Below are 16,372 nucleotides of genomic sequence, written 5' to 3' on the forward strand. Positions count from 1 at the left end.
CTATAGTGCCTTCCAGATGGAAGCTTGTCAAACTCACTATGAACGGAATGCGAAGGATCAGACAGTATTTGCTGAGCCTTGTCCCTATTCCCGAGTACCGTACATATATAACATTTGTCTTTGTGCTTTCCCTGTAACTTGCCAGTTTAATAACACTACCCTTGTTAATCCGCCAGGACACCCGTCGTCTCTGAGCTGCGGTATGAACGGCCTGCCGCACCACCTCACCGGCGGCGGCGGTCCGATGTACCAACAGCAGCCGCTCCACCCCGGCATGCTGCACCAGTCCATGGCCGGCCACCCGGCGTACCACCAGGGCCAACAGCACTTCGCAGACAACTCCTACGCCGATGGTAGCGGCGCCAACTCCATGGCCTGCCTCTACCAGAACTATCAGGTCGGTTGACTTATTTAAAGACCCAATAGATTCACATCGGAACACTGAGAGGAATCTCAAGTTTAATGTTAGAATGAAAGGAGACCACTTAGGAAAAGAAAAAAAATAATAGATGGTGTGGTATTTTTTTAAACACTTAATGCATTTGGCCATTTTCAAATAGTTTGACCTAAATATTTCCAATTACCCAAGGCTAACCGGCCATGTCTGCTTCCATTCATTCAAAGCTAATTTCCCAAAATGTTGGTGTGTTCTTTTAACACTTTGAGTGCCAGCAGGGGGCGCACGATTTATCGCTTGAATGCCAGCCGTTTGAGACTGATTTTCCGATATTTCATGATTTTCGCGGAGCTATTTCTATATTCTATATTATGGCTATGTGTCTAATACGCCCGTCGCTTATCAATGACTTGCTTGCAGTCAATATGTACGAAACGGATTGTTTTTTCATCTGTACATTTCCGTTTTATACCGTTTTGAAAAAGGAACGTTTTTGAAAATGTCTAGAAAGAAAAAAAGATTCCGTGATAATAGCTCTTTACTGGAATACACACAACACGTTGTCATTTTCCGGCTGATTTATGAATAGTTTTCAAATAAAAAATTTCTCATCCATTTCCATTGAGTCCAATCCAATAGGTGCATTACTATCCGGGAGACGATAGGGGGCGGTATTTTCCCTGTTCGAGCTCATAGACAGTCCCAATGATAACGTGAGGCTAGATTGATGAAAAATGAATGGATATCGCTAAAAAAAGCAATAACGATTAAATAACGAGATTTCTCGTCCCTGGCACTCAACGCATAGCATGAAATAACGAGATTTCTCGTGGCTGGCACTCAATGTGTTAATGCATTTGGCCATTTTCAAAATGTTTGCCTAAATGTTTCCAATTACCCAAGGAAACAGTCTGGGAACAACAGACCTAACTTGAGGTAACCGAGAATAAAACCAATATAAACAGTTGACAATACTGACACTCTGTGCTTAATTTAGCGGTACATGCGCTTATCGTCGGATGTTTTCATGTTTAAATGTTTTGCTCTGGTCTGGATGTTTTACTGGTGCAACAATGTTGTTACTTTGTCATTGAAATGGTCTCTACACGGTTGCATGGTACCATGGTTCTTAAAGAGTGTGTTTCCTGACTTGGGTGTGGTCTTCTTGCTCTCAGCAGCACGGCATGCTGTCCCATCCCCAGTTCGGGGAAGGCCAACATCGGGAGCTGCAGAGCCAGGCCGAGGGGCAGCCGGCAGGGACGCACGGCCCAGACAGGCTCCCCGGCGGCGGGCCGGAGTCTGTGGACGCCATCTACCGAGCGGTGGTAGATGCCGCCAGCAAGGGCATGCATGTAACCATCACCACCACCGTGAGCGGCACCACGCAGGCCAGCCCGGTGACCGCCCTCAGCGCCATGAGTGCCTTCGCTGCCTCCATAGGGGAACCCGTCAGCCTCCCCCACGTCGCCAACGCGGTCGTCCACGGCCACCAGGAAGGGGAGACCTCGTCCCAACAACCCAGACCCAGGCAGGCCAGACCGGTTCGTGCTCAGAAGAACCCGGAGCAGGGCAGGAGGACCCCCGACGGCCCGGAGGCCCACGACTACTTCCGCTCTTCCGGCAGGGGCACGCCCAGGGCGCAGTGGGACGGGGAGACGCAGCACAGCGGCGGGTTCGACGGCCACAGCAACCACTCCTGGGGCGGAGAGGAGTTCCTGGAGTGCTCCACCCAGATGAGGAGTAGTCCTTGTATGGAGAGACCCGCCAGCCTGGCCCCCGCGCCGCCCTGCCCCGCTGACGGCGGCCACGGCCTGGCCATGGCCCCGGACAAGTCTTTCCTGGACGACAGTTACCGCTTCAACACCTGCCGGACGCCCATCAACTACAAAGAGCGACTGGACCAGACGGCGGAGCGCTGCGCCCACATCAATGGCGCCGCCCCGTTGCACTTCGCGGCGCGGGGTTACGGAGACGTACTGGGTCCCTCGAGGCAGGAGCTGACCGGGGACGACCAGTCGCCCAGCTCCTCCACCAGCCTGGAGGGGCCCCTGGCCACGGCCAGGGACTACAGCCACTACAACGGCCACTTCAGCGGCATGGCTCCCAGCCCGTCGGACACCAAGAGCCTGAGCAGCGAGGAGGACCTGCGGCAGCCCGACTCTCCCTCCTCTGATCTGCTCCACTACCGGCCCCGGAGCTTCAACATGGGAGAGCTGGTCTGGGGTCCACTGAAGGGCTTCCCCTCCTGGCCGGCCAAGCTGGCCGGAGAGGAGCAGATGCACAGCGCTGCCCTGCAGCTCCGAGAGCAGACCAAGGTGAGGGGACAGGTGTCTGGTCGTCTACAGACTAACTTACATGGATGAATCTTAAGCCCGGAGCCATATTTTCAGAAAATTCACCTAAAAGTACATACCCAAGTAAATGGAAGATTGCTCCACTTCTACAAGGTCCATTTGCAGGTTCTTGGTATCTAGGGACATCTATGGACCTCAGGGAATGTATTCACAGTGTCAGAAATATTGTCTGTTACTATGCCTGAGTAAATTGTAATGAACCAAAGGAGAATATAAATGATTATAAATTTTTAAAGAAATCCCATCTTTGACGTGAATAACACCATGCTAACATTGACCAGACGTGAAGGATTATGTTGGCAACACGATCGACATCAATACTTGGAATGGCGATCAGATAATTGGAATATTCTTTTTGGAGTCAAGGTAAGGGCTATATGGTATCAATCTTGTGTTGATCCAAGAATCCATTCACTGCGATCCGAGCGTATGTGTGTAATGTGTGTGTGTAACGTATTCCGTTGGTGACGATCAAAGCATAGAAACATTGATTGTTGATACAGGCGAGAAACGCCAAGGTTTTGAGTGAAATGCACGTATTGCTGCATAGCATAGTTTTCTGGGATTAGTCAGGATTACTCAAAAAAATTTATTTTACGTCTGTATCCACCAGGTGGAGCCAGAGAAACTTAAAACACTAACTCACGACCTGGAGGCGCTTGACCGAGCCGCGAAAAGGAACCGAAAGTAAGTTCATCCTCAGTTAAAATGTCTTACTCACCCACCTTAAAGGAACATGCCAACATTTTGGGAAATTAGCTTATCGTCTTCTCCAGAGAAAGACAAGAAGATGGATACCAGTACGTTCAGTAGAAAGCTATCTGTCTGCACGTTAGCCTAGCTTAGCATAATGAATGGAAGCTGACAGTGCCGGTTAGCCTAGGCATTGTCCAACAAACACCTCTCCCGAAGGCTAACCAGCACTGTCCGCTTCCATTCATTGTGCTAAGCTAGGCTAACGTGCAGCCAGATAGCTTTCTACTGAACACACAGAGAGGAAACTGGTATCTATCTTCTTGTCTCTCTCTGGAGAAGACAATAAGCTAATTTCCCAAAATGTTGGCGTGTTCCTTTAAAATGTCTTACTCACCCACCTTTAAACCAATACAAAAAGAGAAGGTGAAAAGCAGATGATGTACTACGCTGATGGCATGTTTGCAGTAGTTGATTTCCTATATTTCCTCTTGTGTTCTCCAGCAGAGCGGGGAGATTAAATAATCATTTGGAAGCTGCTATACACGAGGCGATGAGCGAGTTGGATAAGATGTCGGGCACAGTGAGTATTTACAACTCCGTTATGTTCTCTCTCTCTCCCTCCCTCCCCTCCCCGTCGGCTCAGAAGACTCCTGTAGCCTCTCTTAGCGTTTGGACGATACATCGATCCAGATCGATCTATTATCAATGATCCAATAGGATCGATGCAACATTAAAAGATCGATTCATATTTATTGTGATACTCTTATTTTGAAAGTCCCGTGTAGACATTACAGCAGAGTAGGGCTACAAAGTGCGCCTATTTTGCGACCCGAAATAAGTCTGTGCTGTTTTTTTTTCCCGCAACGGGTCAAATGCATCTAACATGCTACTACTGAATAAATATGTAGAACTGTTTCCCAGTTGCCTGTCGGCAAAAATAATGATTGACACAGCGATCCACCAATTCATGCTCCCAACTGTTTGTGTTTTTCTACACTGCCTGCCAGTATTTCCTTTATCCCCTCCATGTAGACAAATGTTAGCTAGTAGCTACCGCTAAAACCAAAGTGAAACCACAAGTATATCCTTTATTTTTATAAATGGTAACCTTTATTTCACCAGTTAAGAATAAATTCGTATTTATTTACAATGACAGCCTGCGAGAGGACAAAAGGACCCTCTCGAAGGGTTACAGGGAAAAGGGGACAAAAATAAATAAATAAACCAAAAAGAACAATCCGGATAAGACTATTGGACACAGACCTCATCCATGCTTTCGTCACCTCCCGCCTGGACTACTGCAACGGGGTCCTGTACGGGGTTCCAAGCAAAACCCTGGACAGGCTCCAGTATGTTCAAAACTCAGCTGCCCCACCCTCATCCACCTCCACTGGCTCCCCATCAAATCCCGCATCACATAAAAAACCCTTCTGCTCACTTACAAGTCCCTCCATGTTCTGGCACCTCAGTACCTCACTGACCACCCCCACACTCAGTCACGGTCCCTGCGATCCTCAGACACTGGTCAGCTCTCCATTCCCTGAACCAGACTGCGGACCTTCGGGGACAGAGCTTTCAGCGTGGCAGCTCCCACCCTCTGGAACTCGCTCCCCGCAGAACTCTGCAATGCCCCAACTCTGGACTCATTCAAAAAACTCCTCAAAACCCACCTCTTCAACTTGGCCTTTAACCCATAATTTCCCACTTTGAATGTTGTGACTGTCCACCATGTTTGTTATTTTTGTTAGTTCTTCCCCCCTATGTAAAGCGACCTTGGGTCTTATGAAAGGCGCTATATAAAACAAAGTTATTATTATTATTATTATTAGACGATACATACATCACAGATGTATGGGAAATAATTTAAACACACCAAGTAAAATGGCAAGGTATGTAATACATGAAGCAGAAGACAATTGACAACATGTCAGTTAACCCCTTAACACTTTGACTGCCGGGAGCCGTCTTTAGACGTCTTTGCTGGCCATGCTAAAGTTGCCGGGGGACGCTGTACGTCGTCTTTATATCAATATTTCAAAAATCTGCGATCGGATTCATAATGTCCCTCCGCTGGCCTGAGATACACCAGCAGGACCCACTGAGCTCTCTGGCGGTTCAGGAGCGCCATCTGGTGGCCGATCGCGCAACCGCTTAACAGGAAGCGCAGTAGAGGTTGTGCTAGATGTCCGTATTGCTTCCGGCCACTCGGGATAGGTTCCGGCACTCTAGCTCGTCACACTACATAGCGATCGATTGCCAATAACTCGATAAACAACATGATTTGGACGTATATACCATTATACAAGCTGGAGATGGACCGGGTAATAATATATCCCATAATGATAAAATTTCTACTCGACGATGATCGCCCAACGGCGCGCGGAGACTGGGGTGAGTTTCAGCGTGTAACGTTACCGTCTTCGATAATAACTGATATTATCAACATTTGACCCACATTAGATGATTGGTATAACGCTGCCCACGGAATTATAAACGCCCCCTCGCCCATCCGGTCAACATCAGATGACGTGTAGTAACTTCTAGAAGTACGTCTAGTTGGAATTTTTTATATCGCGCTGATTGCCATCAAACTGTATTTCATCATCAATATAATGCATTTGGGGCTATATATCACATTCTGGAGAAAGCTGCAGAAAGAGATGAAAACATACTTATACATTAGACCATACTTTACTATGAATATGTGAATGAAAAAGTTTAACGTTGCTACACAATGAACAATACATATAGGACTTTGAATGGGCCCTAATAATGGCAATGTAGCAATAGAATTTAAAAAGTTATAGCCCTGCAAAGAAGGGGACTTTCTCCATAGACAAATAGCGCTGGCAATCTATGGTATATCATTAATTTAACCTTAGGCAACCAAAGTGTTAACCTGTTAAGCCCTATTTTCTGAAAATCCGCCTTAAAATACATACCTAAGTAAATGGAAGATTGCTCCACTTCTACAAGGACCATTTGCATGTTATTGGTATCTAGGGACATCTAATGGATCTCATGGAATGTATTGCCAGTGTCAGAAATATTGTGTCTGTTACTAGGCTTGAGTAAATTGTGATGAAACAAAGGAGAATATAAATTATTATTATTATTATTTTTTCATCATTGACTGTGATGGAAACATTCTAACATTGACCAAAGGTGAAAAATCTATCAAAAGTGAAAAACTGAGCTAAGCAAATGAACAAAAGGCAGATGATTTACATTTTTTTTTTTGTTGTAGATACAGTACTGAATTTTGCCATCCGGACACATGTAATTTGAAATATGAATATAAAATATCAGGCCTATAAATTACTTTAATATGGCCAAGTCATACTGTACATCTATGGATCGGCCCAAATCTCCTCTTTCCAATAGCTGAGGATTTAAATCTGGATTTAGTACCACCAGGCGCCTGTTACAGGGCAGCAAAGACCCCGAAGGAAATAGTTACTTTTGTATAATGTCCATAGCTCCGCCATTTCTTACCGGATTGCGACAATTTTTTTCCCTAGACATTCACAGAAAGGTAAAGAAAAAATATACGTTGTATTTTATGGCAATAACGTTGAGGTTTGTCCCGTGAGATATAAACACGATTTTCACATCAATATCTGTAAAAGAAAAATGGTTAGACTACGTTTGTATGTGGCTGGTGTGAGCTGGGTAGTGTAGTCTTATGAAATTTAGACAAATGTTTATCGAAAGCCCTGGGTCTCCTCTTTCTTAGGACTAGAACGATTTCATGACGGCTTCCTGTCCTCGCGTCTAAATCGTCCGTTTTATGGTGCAATGCACAGAGATTTTTACAAGCTCATATTTAGCTAATAACACTTAAAATCATTGGTAAACAAACGTAGTGCTGAAAATACACTTTGACTGCTGTTTTGATAGGGTTAGGGTCTTTACTCTTGGCTACATTTGAAAAAGAAACGCAACATCACTTAATACGGACTGTATTGATCTATTTGTGACTTTAAATACATCTCAGCCCGGTACATGGTCAATCGAGGTTAAGAGGTATCCTTTTTTTTTAATGAACTAGACTGAACATAATTCCTTCCAAAATATAAATTTGCGGAATGCAAATGACGTGGGCTTCGGAGGGTAGCGGACAGAGGGAAGACGGATGAGAGAGAGCGTCGGGGCAGGGAATTGAATCCCGGCGACCCCTTGATGGATCACTAATGTGGGACTGAGTGTGTGGATATCCAGCTTGCTCAGCACACAGCCTCGTCACATTAAGGTCAATAAAACCGTTCCTACGGCACCTACTAGTCACATGCCTGGCGTGACTAGTAGGTTGTGTGACAACATTATTCATTATTATCTATCCTTTGCTTCATTATATAAGGGCTCTGATTTATAGTACAGGGTTTGAACTAAACGCAGGCCAGCTGCTTGTCCTGGAGCCTCTTGGCTGTGGTCGGTGTACCGTTTCCACTTGACACTTTAGCACGTAGCCCACTTGTGTTCAATCGGTCTGGGTCTATTCTAAAAACAATTCTTGGCAGCTAAGGAATTTATTGACTGGTGAAATTGGATATATGTGATTGACCAAAGAGTGACTTTCATGTCCTGATATAGTGACAGTGTTTTTTTGTTGAGCTGTTGACAACTAGGGATACAACGGATACCTATACCAGTATCGGTTACCAGGCTGATACCAGGCTGATACCAGGCTAAACACGGAATTGGTATTTGAGCGTTTTCTCAATAGTCAAATCTGATACAAGGATATAGTGCTAACCAGATGTATGTACAGAGTTGTAGTATTAATATGTACAGTGATACAGGTATAAAGACACTATGGTAGTAAGTCACACTGGTCAGCAGTGTAATTAGTAAGGGATATGTACAGATATAGATACCGGTATAGTATCTATCTACTAGGGCTGACCCCGATTAGTCAAATAGTCGATTAATCGATCGAAAGGAGCCGTAGTCGCCTGCCAACTTCTTAGTCAAATGCACACAAAAAAATATATATATTATTATTATAATATATTTTTTAATCATTCTTTCCAAAAGCAAAGAGGGCGCACATACCAGCGAGGCTAACTGCCTAAGAAAACAGGCACAGAGGCACTGAAAGAGGATTTCACACACTAGACATATCAAGATGTATCCATCAGTGGACCAATTGCATGCTTTCGCAGAGGACAAGAAGCCTTCAGTCGACTTCTTCAGACATTAAGCACCCCCACAGCCCAAATGGAATGACCCCCCCCCCCCCCAAAAAAGAATTCTGCCAATCCAAGTCAACTAAATATAATTTGTATATTATATTAAAATATATTTACACTATATACTATTATATTATGGTACTATATTATATTGTATATATCATGTACTATATCTCATATCACATTATATGTGTTGTATACACTATTATGTACTATATACTATTCTATACTGCAGGTATACTATACTGTAATGTGTATTGTAATGTGTACTATATGTCTGTACTGTAATGTGTACTATATGTATGTACTACGGTATGTATGTATGTAAAAAAAGAAGAAAAAAAACATAAGTCTTCAGGGGTAGGGCCCGACAAGCCTAGTGCTTCTCCCTAGCCCTTTTCGGACAATTGGACAATGCTGCAATAGCAGCTGGTAAAACGTTGACGATTTATGGAATGACCATTGTTATGTGTCCAAAACCCGAAATAAAAAATAACTGAACTGAACTATACAAATCCTTAGTCGGGGACAGGCCTAATATCTACAGATGTTTTTATATGAATTGTTATGGCTTTATTGTTTTAAAAAATCCCAGTAATGTTTTGGGTCCACCAGACCCGCGGACATTGGGTGAGTAACAAGAACGCGAACACCACACAAGGGTTAAGAGACCCCCACCTTTGGAACCAGTACCCCTGCTGGTCTGGTGTCTACTCCCACCTCTGGAACCAGTACCCCTGCTGGTCTGGTGTCTACTCCCACCTCTGGAACCAGTACCCCTGCTGGTCTGGTGTCTACTCCCACCTCTGGAACCAGTACCCCTGCTGGTCTGGTGTCCACTCCCACCTCTGGAACCAGTACCCCTGCTGGTCTGGTGTCTACTCCCACCTCTGGAACCAGTACCCCTGCTGGTCTGGTGTCTACTCCCACCTCTGGAACCAGTACCCCTGCTGGTCTGGTGTCTACTCCCACCTCTGGAACCAGTACCCCTGCTGGTCTGGTCTCCACTCCCACCTCTGGAACCAGTACCCCTGCTGGTCTGGTCTCCACTCCCACCTCTGGAACCAGTACCCCTGCTGGTCTGGTCTCCACTCCCACCTCTGGAACCAGTACCCCTGCTGGTCTGGTCTCCACTCCCACCTCTGGAACCAGTACCCCTGCTGGCCTGGTCTCCACTCCCACCTCTGGAACCAGTACCCCTGCTGGTCTGGTCTCCACTCCAGGGTTTCCGTTGTCCGGTAATTACCGTTTTTTTACCGGGGAAATCTGTTGAAGTCCGACATATTTAAATATCTCCGGTCATAATGTCCTGTGAAAATAATTCCCTCGCGACCTGTGGTTTGCTGATGAGAATGGCGGGGCGGGATCTTGATGCTGGATTAGCGAGAAGCATGCAACTGCAGAGCCGCAGAGCTCACAGTTGTGCCCGCACAGTGCAATACTCCAATTCAGCCATTGGCAATTCAGCCATTGGGTGGGTGGCGCTGCTGAGCGGTCCCCAGACCGGACCTGATAGCGCCGCTGGCTCTGCGGCTCTGCAGTTGCATACTATTGGGATTAGTTTATCGCTGCGTTGGGAGGCGGAGATTGTCATTGGTTTCAGCGATCACGCAACGTTGAACCCCACGATAATGTTGCCGTCTCTCTCTGCCAAATTTCTCAGTTCTTCGCTTGATATAATTAATACAAATGTCCAATATAACGGAATTCGTTAGCTCATAAAAATGTGATTATAACAGACTGCTGTTTAATGTCGGGCCGACTGCCCACAGACACCTATTTGATTTCAAGTCAGCAGCAGCACGGAGTCTCGAGGGACTTATTTTATTTGGAATATATTAATGACTGTATACGCAAAAGTAGCCTAGTTTTAGTTAAAATATTATAAATCTACATGCCTTGAGGATGTCATTGTTTATATAGCCTGCCTATCAATTGTTTTTAAGCTCAATAAACTGACCGGAATTTCTCACATTTGTCCGGGAGATTGAAATCTTCCAGGACACGGAGACCGGCCCCAATATTTTCTAACGGAAACCCTGCTCCACTCCTCTGGAACCAGTACCCCTGCTGGTCTGGTGTCTGGAACCAGTACCCCTGCTGGTCTGGTGTCTACTCCCACCTCTGGAACCAGTACCCTGCTGGTCTGGTGTCTGGAACCAGTACCCCTGCTGGTCTGGTGTCTACTCCCACCTCTGGAACCAGTACCTCTGCTGGTCTGGTGTCTACTCCCACCTCTGGAACCAGTACCCCTGCTGGCCTGGTCTCCACTCCCACCTCTGGAACCAGTACCTCTGCTGGTCTGGTGTCTACTCCCACCTCTGGAACCAGTACCCCTGCTGGCCTGGTCTCCACTCCCACCTCTGGAACCAGTACCCCTGCTGGTCTGGTGTCTACTCCCACCTCTGGAACCAGTACCCCTGCTGGTCTGGTGTCTACTCCCACCTCTGGAACCAGTACCCCTGCTGGCCTGGTCTCCACTCCCACCTCTGGAACCAGTACCCCTGCTGGTCTGGTGTCTACTCCCACCTCTGGAACCAGTACCCCTGCTGGTCTGGTGTCTACTCCCACCTCTGGAACCAGTACCTCTGCTGGTCTGGTGTCTACTCCCACCTCTGGAACCAGTACCCCTGCTGGTCTGGTGTCTACTCCCACCTCTGGAACCAGTACCCCTGCTGGCCTGGTGTCTACTCCCACCTCTGGAACTAGTACCCCTGCTGGTCTGGTGTCTACTCCCACCTCTGGAACCAGTACCCCTGCTGGCCTGGTCTCCACTCCCACCTCTGGAACCAGTACCCCTGCTGGCCTGGTCTCCACTCCCACCAGGTCTCATGTGTTTCCCTCTCAACTGTCCAATCGTCTCAATAATATAATGATAATAGTACCAAGGGGAGTGGACTACCTACCTTACCAGGCAGCTTATCAGGTTTCAAGTTATGTGCTTGTGGCCGAACCACAGTGATTTGTACCAAACGGCGTCCTGTGATGAACCGTTGGCGGCACAGGCATAGTTTAGGTGTGACATTTGTTACCTTCTTTGAATCAAATTTATTTTTTGCCATTTGTATTCCTTACAAAGACGGCAAGAACCATCTACCGACTAAATACATAGCTAGCTACCTCTCCAGCGCTCTCCTGCTACGTTGTGTTGTTCATTCATGAGAAAAACGACTAACCTTTGTACCGTCTGCTGCCAGAGTTGTGCCCTTCCTGCTGACTTGTCGTACAGAACTTGTAAGTCGCTTTGGATAAAAGCGTCAGCTAATGACTACATGTAAATGGATCGTTGATCTGATTGGTCAGAGTGATGTGATGGTTCGATGGTTCGTACAATCACAGACAAGTATTTATTTTTTTCCCTTTTCCAAGAATGACTTCTCAGATGGGTTCTGTCACCACCCAGTGCCCACTCTTTCAAAAAGTATTTAGCGGGCTTCAGCGGCCGAGAAAGTAAAGGCCATGATCTAGCGGCGAGGAGGGGTCGGGTGTTGATCTTGGGGGGTCCTGGGGTGGGGGAGGAATTGTCTTTTGTGGTGTCTGTGATAATATAATTAGATTTTTATGTTCTGTATTTATAATTTGTATTATTTCTATTGTCATTATTGTTATTATTATTACTATTATTGTCATTATTATTATTATTATTATTATTATTATTATTATTATTATTATTATTATTATTATTATTATTATTATTACTGTATTGTGTCATGTTTTATGTGTAAGAAAATAAAAAGATTTGATAAAATAACGTCTTCTCTTCCCTCCCCCCCCCCCCATCAGGTTCATCAGATCCCCTCGAGGGACCGCCAGGTCAAACTGCCCAAGAGGAGGAAGATCTCCAGATAACAGTGAATGTGTGTTGGCCTCCGAGAGCCTCAGAACAACGTTCACTACAACAGCCTTGACCACGGTGGGGGACGTTTAGAAACACGCCCGGGCGCCACACACACACAACGTGAATAGTGGTACATTTATCGTTCCATGATTTCAGCTCGACTTGACTGACGTAGAAGGTGCTGGATAAGCCAATCAACGAAATACAGTTTTAACTGTAGAAGAAAAAAAGAAATCAACAGTTGCAATTTGTCTACAGCTCACTGAATAACTATTTTTTTCTAGTATAAGATAGTAAAAAGAAACACAAAAAAAATGATTACAAGCATACCTTACATATTTAAGAAAATAGACAGTCCAAATATTTCTGATACATTTTCAATATGTATATAGATAATACTGAGAATTTCATGCTATTAAGAATTGTATGTAAATATTGTACAATGTCATGTACAAGCGTACCTAATGCACATTTTATCTTTTATTGTACAAACAAAAACACAGAAAAAGTGTTGGTTTCTCTACATGATGCAGTCGGCACTGACTGTACGCATAGGATTAAGTAAGAAGATTCAGCCTAAAAAGCTTTTATATGATAAACGGTAAAGACATTTTCTTTTTTTAGTTATTATTATGATAGTGAACAGCGACGCGCGGCGGGCATGATGAGTATGTTACGCTCTCGCGGTTTAAATGACGGCCACTTCACACCGTTTTTAAGTGTTCATTTTGTATTCGGGAAAAACCAGAATGAACTTTACCAGCAGAAAGTGTTTTCATTGTTCCCTTCTCTTCTCCGCACCGGCTGCATCGTCGAGTTGTGTGATTTAGGATTTCTCTCTCTTTTTCTTTCTTTTTTTCAAATAATGTTAATCAGCCACAGCTATAGTTCTGTTTCATTCCTTCCCCACTGCCAGTGCAGTTTTCAAAGCGGCTTTATACCCTTCTCACACTCAACGCCACGTTGAGAAGGCATAGGACACGTTGCCCCTTGGTATATAACCTCACAGAAGCCTAGGATCTGCTTCCTTCTTGCCTCACAAACCTTGCGTTGTCTGCGAGTTAATTGCTTTGGTGGATCCGTTCTCCAGATTACAGCTTTGCAGGTCCACAGTAGGGTAAGAAAATGTTGCCCCGTCTAGTTGACAGTTCTATCCTATCTTTATCTTCGATATCGTTGAGCTGGAGGATGGCCATGATGTGTGTCCAAAGTACTTGGGCATCAGTCACCTTAGGGAGGCCCTATTTTATGGCATTTCTGCTTTATTGGATAGGACAGGAAATCTGGGATAGGACGGGGGGGGGGGATGCCATGACTGGGTCATGTGTGGGTTCAGGAGGTTGGGAGATCTAGTTTGACTTGACAGCCATCACCTTGCGGATGACTGCTGCCAGTTGATGGTCATTCCGGAATGGACCGGCCAATCCAAGTCCTTGCACCCTCTTCCACAAGGCTTGGTTGAAATGGAAGTAGCATCCTCCGATTCTGGCCTGTGGCAACTCCATTTCAAGAGCAGTTTTCAGTGCATGCTCAAGGTCATGCACTGACTTTCCTCTCCCCTCCAAAGTCACACAAATGATGGCGTAGTCGGAAAAATTATCTTGGTGTTGTTTTATTTGCCGGCCATCCACGGTGCAGGCGACCGGTGCCCTCTAATGGTGGACGCTCAGCCGTGCGGCCCTGCTGCGGCGCCGGGCACCCTTGGGGTGGCGGTGGGCGGCCCGGCTGCGGTTACGCCGGTATCGCTGGTTGAAGATCCGGTGGCACCAGCCGGGACGCCTGTAGACGCCAATGACGCCATGCAACAATCTCCCCATTCTCCTCATTCTCCATGGACCCACCGCCGCCGGACCCACCACCACCACCACCGGAGCCACCGGGAGGATATTTCCAGCAGGCGCAGGCGCAGCCATCCTCTTAATCGCAGTTACCGGTACTTAGAAGTTGATGGGAAACAAGTGCCGACTACTCGACTACCTGGAAGACAGACCTCAAAGCCCGCCTCCCCCCAGCTAATATGCCCATTGATAGGTTAAAATGTATTTCATTACGATTACAGGGATACCAACGGTGGTGGGTGATTCTCCTTATTGCAGTTTTGACAGACTGGAACACTTGGCGGTAGTGTCCAGTTGTGCGGTGCTCCATGAGGACATGTACAAGGGGGACAATGAAGCCATGAATGTCCCCCATTATAGTGAAGACTTGGTTGTAGGGGTGTGGGCACAACTTGAATGTAGCATCCATGTACAATGTCCTGCAGTGTTGCAGCTGTCTCAGGTTGCCGTCTGTGGCAAACACTGCAATCTTGGTGCAACAGGAAGTGGTCTCTGCCCCATGTCTCAGCCCATGGACCTTCGATCCTTATGTGGCCGGTGTGATCTCGCTCTGCATTGTGTTTTGTTTCGATTCGACCCCTGTTAAGGGATCGCCCTGAGTGGGAGTTGAACCCTGGTCTCCCGCGCCACGGGCGGCATCACAGACCACTGTACCAAGAGGTGAATTCACTTCTAAGTACTGGGTCTGGATGCCTCTGGGGAGTGAGTTTACTTGCAGTACCGCTTAACGTCCACAGCCACTTCACTATACAAGTCCCTCGTGACTGTGGATAGACATGCGGTACCTCCGTTACACTTACATCACCAATGGTAGCTGGGATGAGAGGCATTACAGCAGCTCTGGCTCTGGCCATAACAGACCTAACTGTTTGAAAACTTTGAGGTGGTTCTCTGTCACCTCCACCCTGGATCTGACGGCGCCGCTGTAGACCGACTCGCTCAGCGTTGAAAATTCATCGGATGGGTACTGTGTGTTCCCTCACCACCTCCCCAGTAATCACTTCAGAGGTGATTTATTGGAGAGAGAGCGAGTGTTTAGTAAGTAAGTAAGTAAATAAGTATTTATTTATAAAGCACCTTTCATACATGTCATGCAGCTCAAAGTGCTGTACACAAACATACGCATATATAAAGCATCACATTAATAAGACAACAGTAATAAAAGTACGGCAATAGGCAAAGCACAGTAAAATAACATTTCAGTAAAAGATCAATACATAAAATAAAAACATAATAATAAAAACATTTCAATAAGATACTCGCTTTCCCTAAGGCATGGTACACTATTTGTAAGCTAGACTGTATAGGTACGTTTTTAATTTTCCTTTAAAAATGTGTATGGAGCTGGCGTTCCTGATGTGTGTTGGTAGTGTGTTCCATAGTTTTGGGGCATAGTTGGCAAATGCCATACTTCTGATCCTCTTTTGGTTTCTGGGTGTGTCTAATAAACCTGTAGTGGATGACCGTAGTGTTCTTGAGGGCAGATAACTAACTAGGGAATTTGCTCTCCCTCCTGACTGGTCCAGAGTTCCTCCTGTTCCGCTTTGATCTGTAGGAGTACTGACTCCTCCTCTTTACACACAGGGAGTGGGGGGTCTGGAGGGAGGAATAATAATAATATGAGTAACAAACATAAAGATACAGTAGATAACTTGTCAGCATTAGGTGAAACTCTGCAACTGAGAATAAAAACACAAGTGCTTTCAATCAATTACTGCTTGGCTACAAAATGAGCCTATTTAATAGTGAGGACATGTCCTCATCACGCTGTCAATCACAACTTGGAGGTTAATAAATGTAAAATGCACACTAAAGAATTAAAACAAAAACAATTTAGCTAACACACAATAATAATAATAATAATAATAACAAACAATAAAATAATGTGCAAATTTGCTTTAAAAGAAAATTATGTATTGTAAAATATGTTACACATATATAATCAAAATATAATATGCTAAATAAACAAACGAATAAATAAAAATTACAAATTCACTTTGTCTAAAGAACTATTTACATTCCACTCCCTATCATCACACTTCAAGGTTAGCCTGTAG

The 16,372-nt window shown here is 45.5% G+C and overlaps 1 protein-coding gene across 1 annotated transcript in view; it reads left to right on the top strand.

Annotated features, from left to right (window-relative positions):
* The window catches only part of mbd5 (methyl-CpG binding domain protein 5), a gene marked incomplete at its 5' end in the record, with an annotated part of 56,166 nt that extends 40,016 nt beyond the window's left edge, over positions 1-16,150 (top strand). Inside the window, 5 exons of the mRNA XM_084335583.1 lie at positions 177-397; positions 1,576-2,712; positions 3,365-3,438; positions 3,952-4,027; positions 12,432-16,150. Of these exons, the coding sequence (XP_084191709.1) occupies positions 177-397; positions 1,576-2,712; positions 3,365-3,438; positions 3,952-4,027; positions 12,432-12,488 (1,565 nt within the window). The 3' untranslated portion in view covers positions 12,489-16,150. The remainder of the gene's footprint in view (positions 1-176; positions 398-1,575; positions 2,713-3,364; positions 3,439-3,951; positions 4,028-12,431) is intronic.
* Between the last annotated feature and the right edge of the window lie 222 nt (positions 16,151-16,372).

This window comes from Notolepis coatsorum (genome assembly GCF_963971535.1).
Source record: "Notolepis coatsorum genome assembly, chromosome: 1".
Classification (NCBI taxonomy): Eukaryota; Metazoa; Chordata; class Actinopteri; order Aulopiformes; family Paralepididae; genus Notolepis; species Notolepis coatsorum.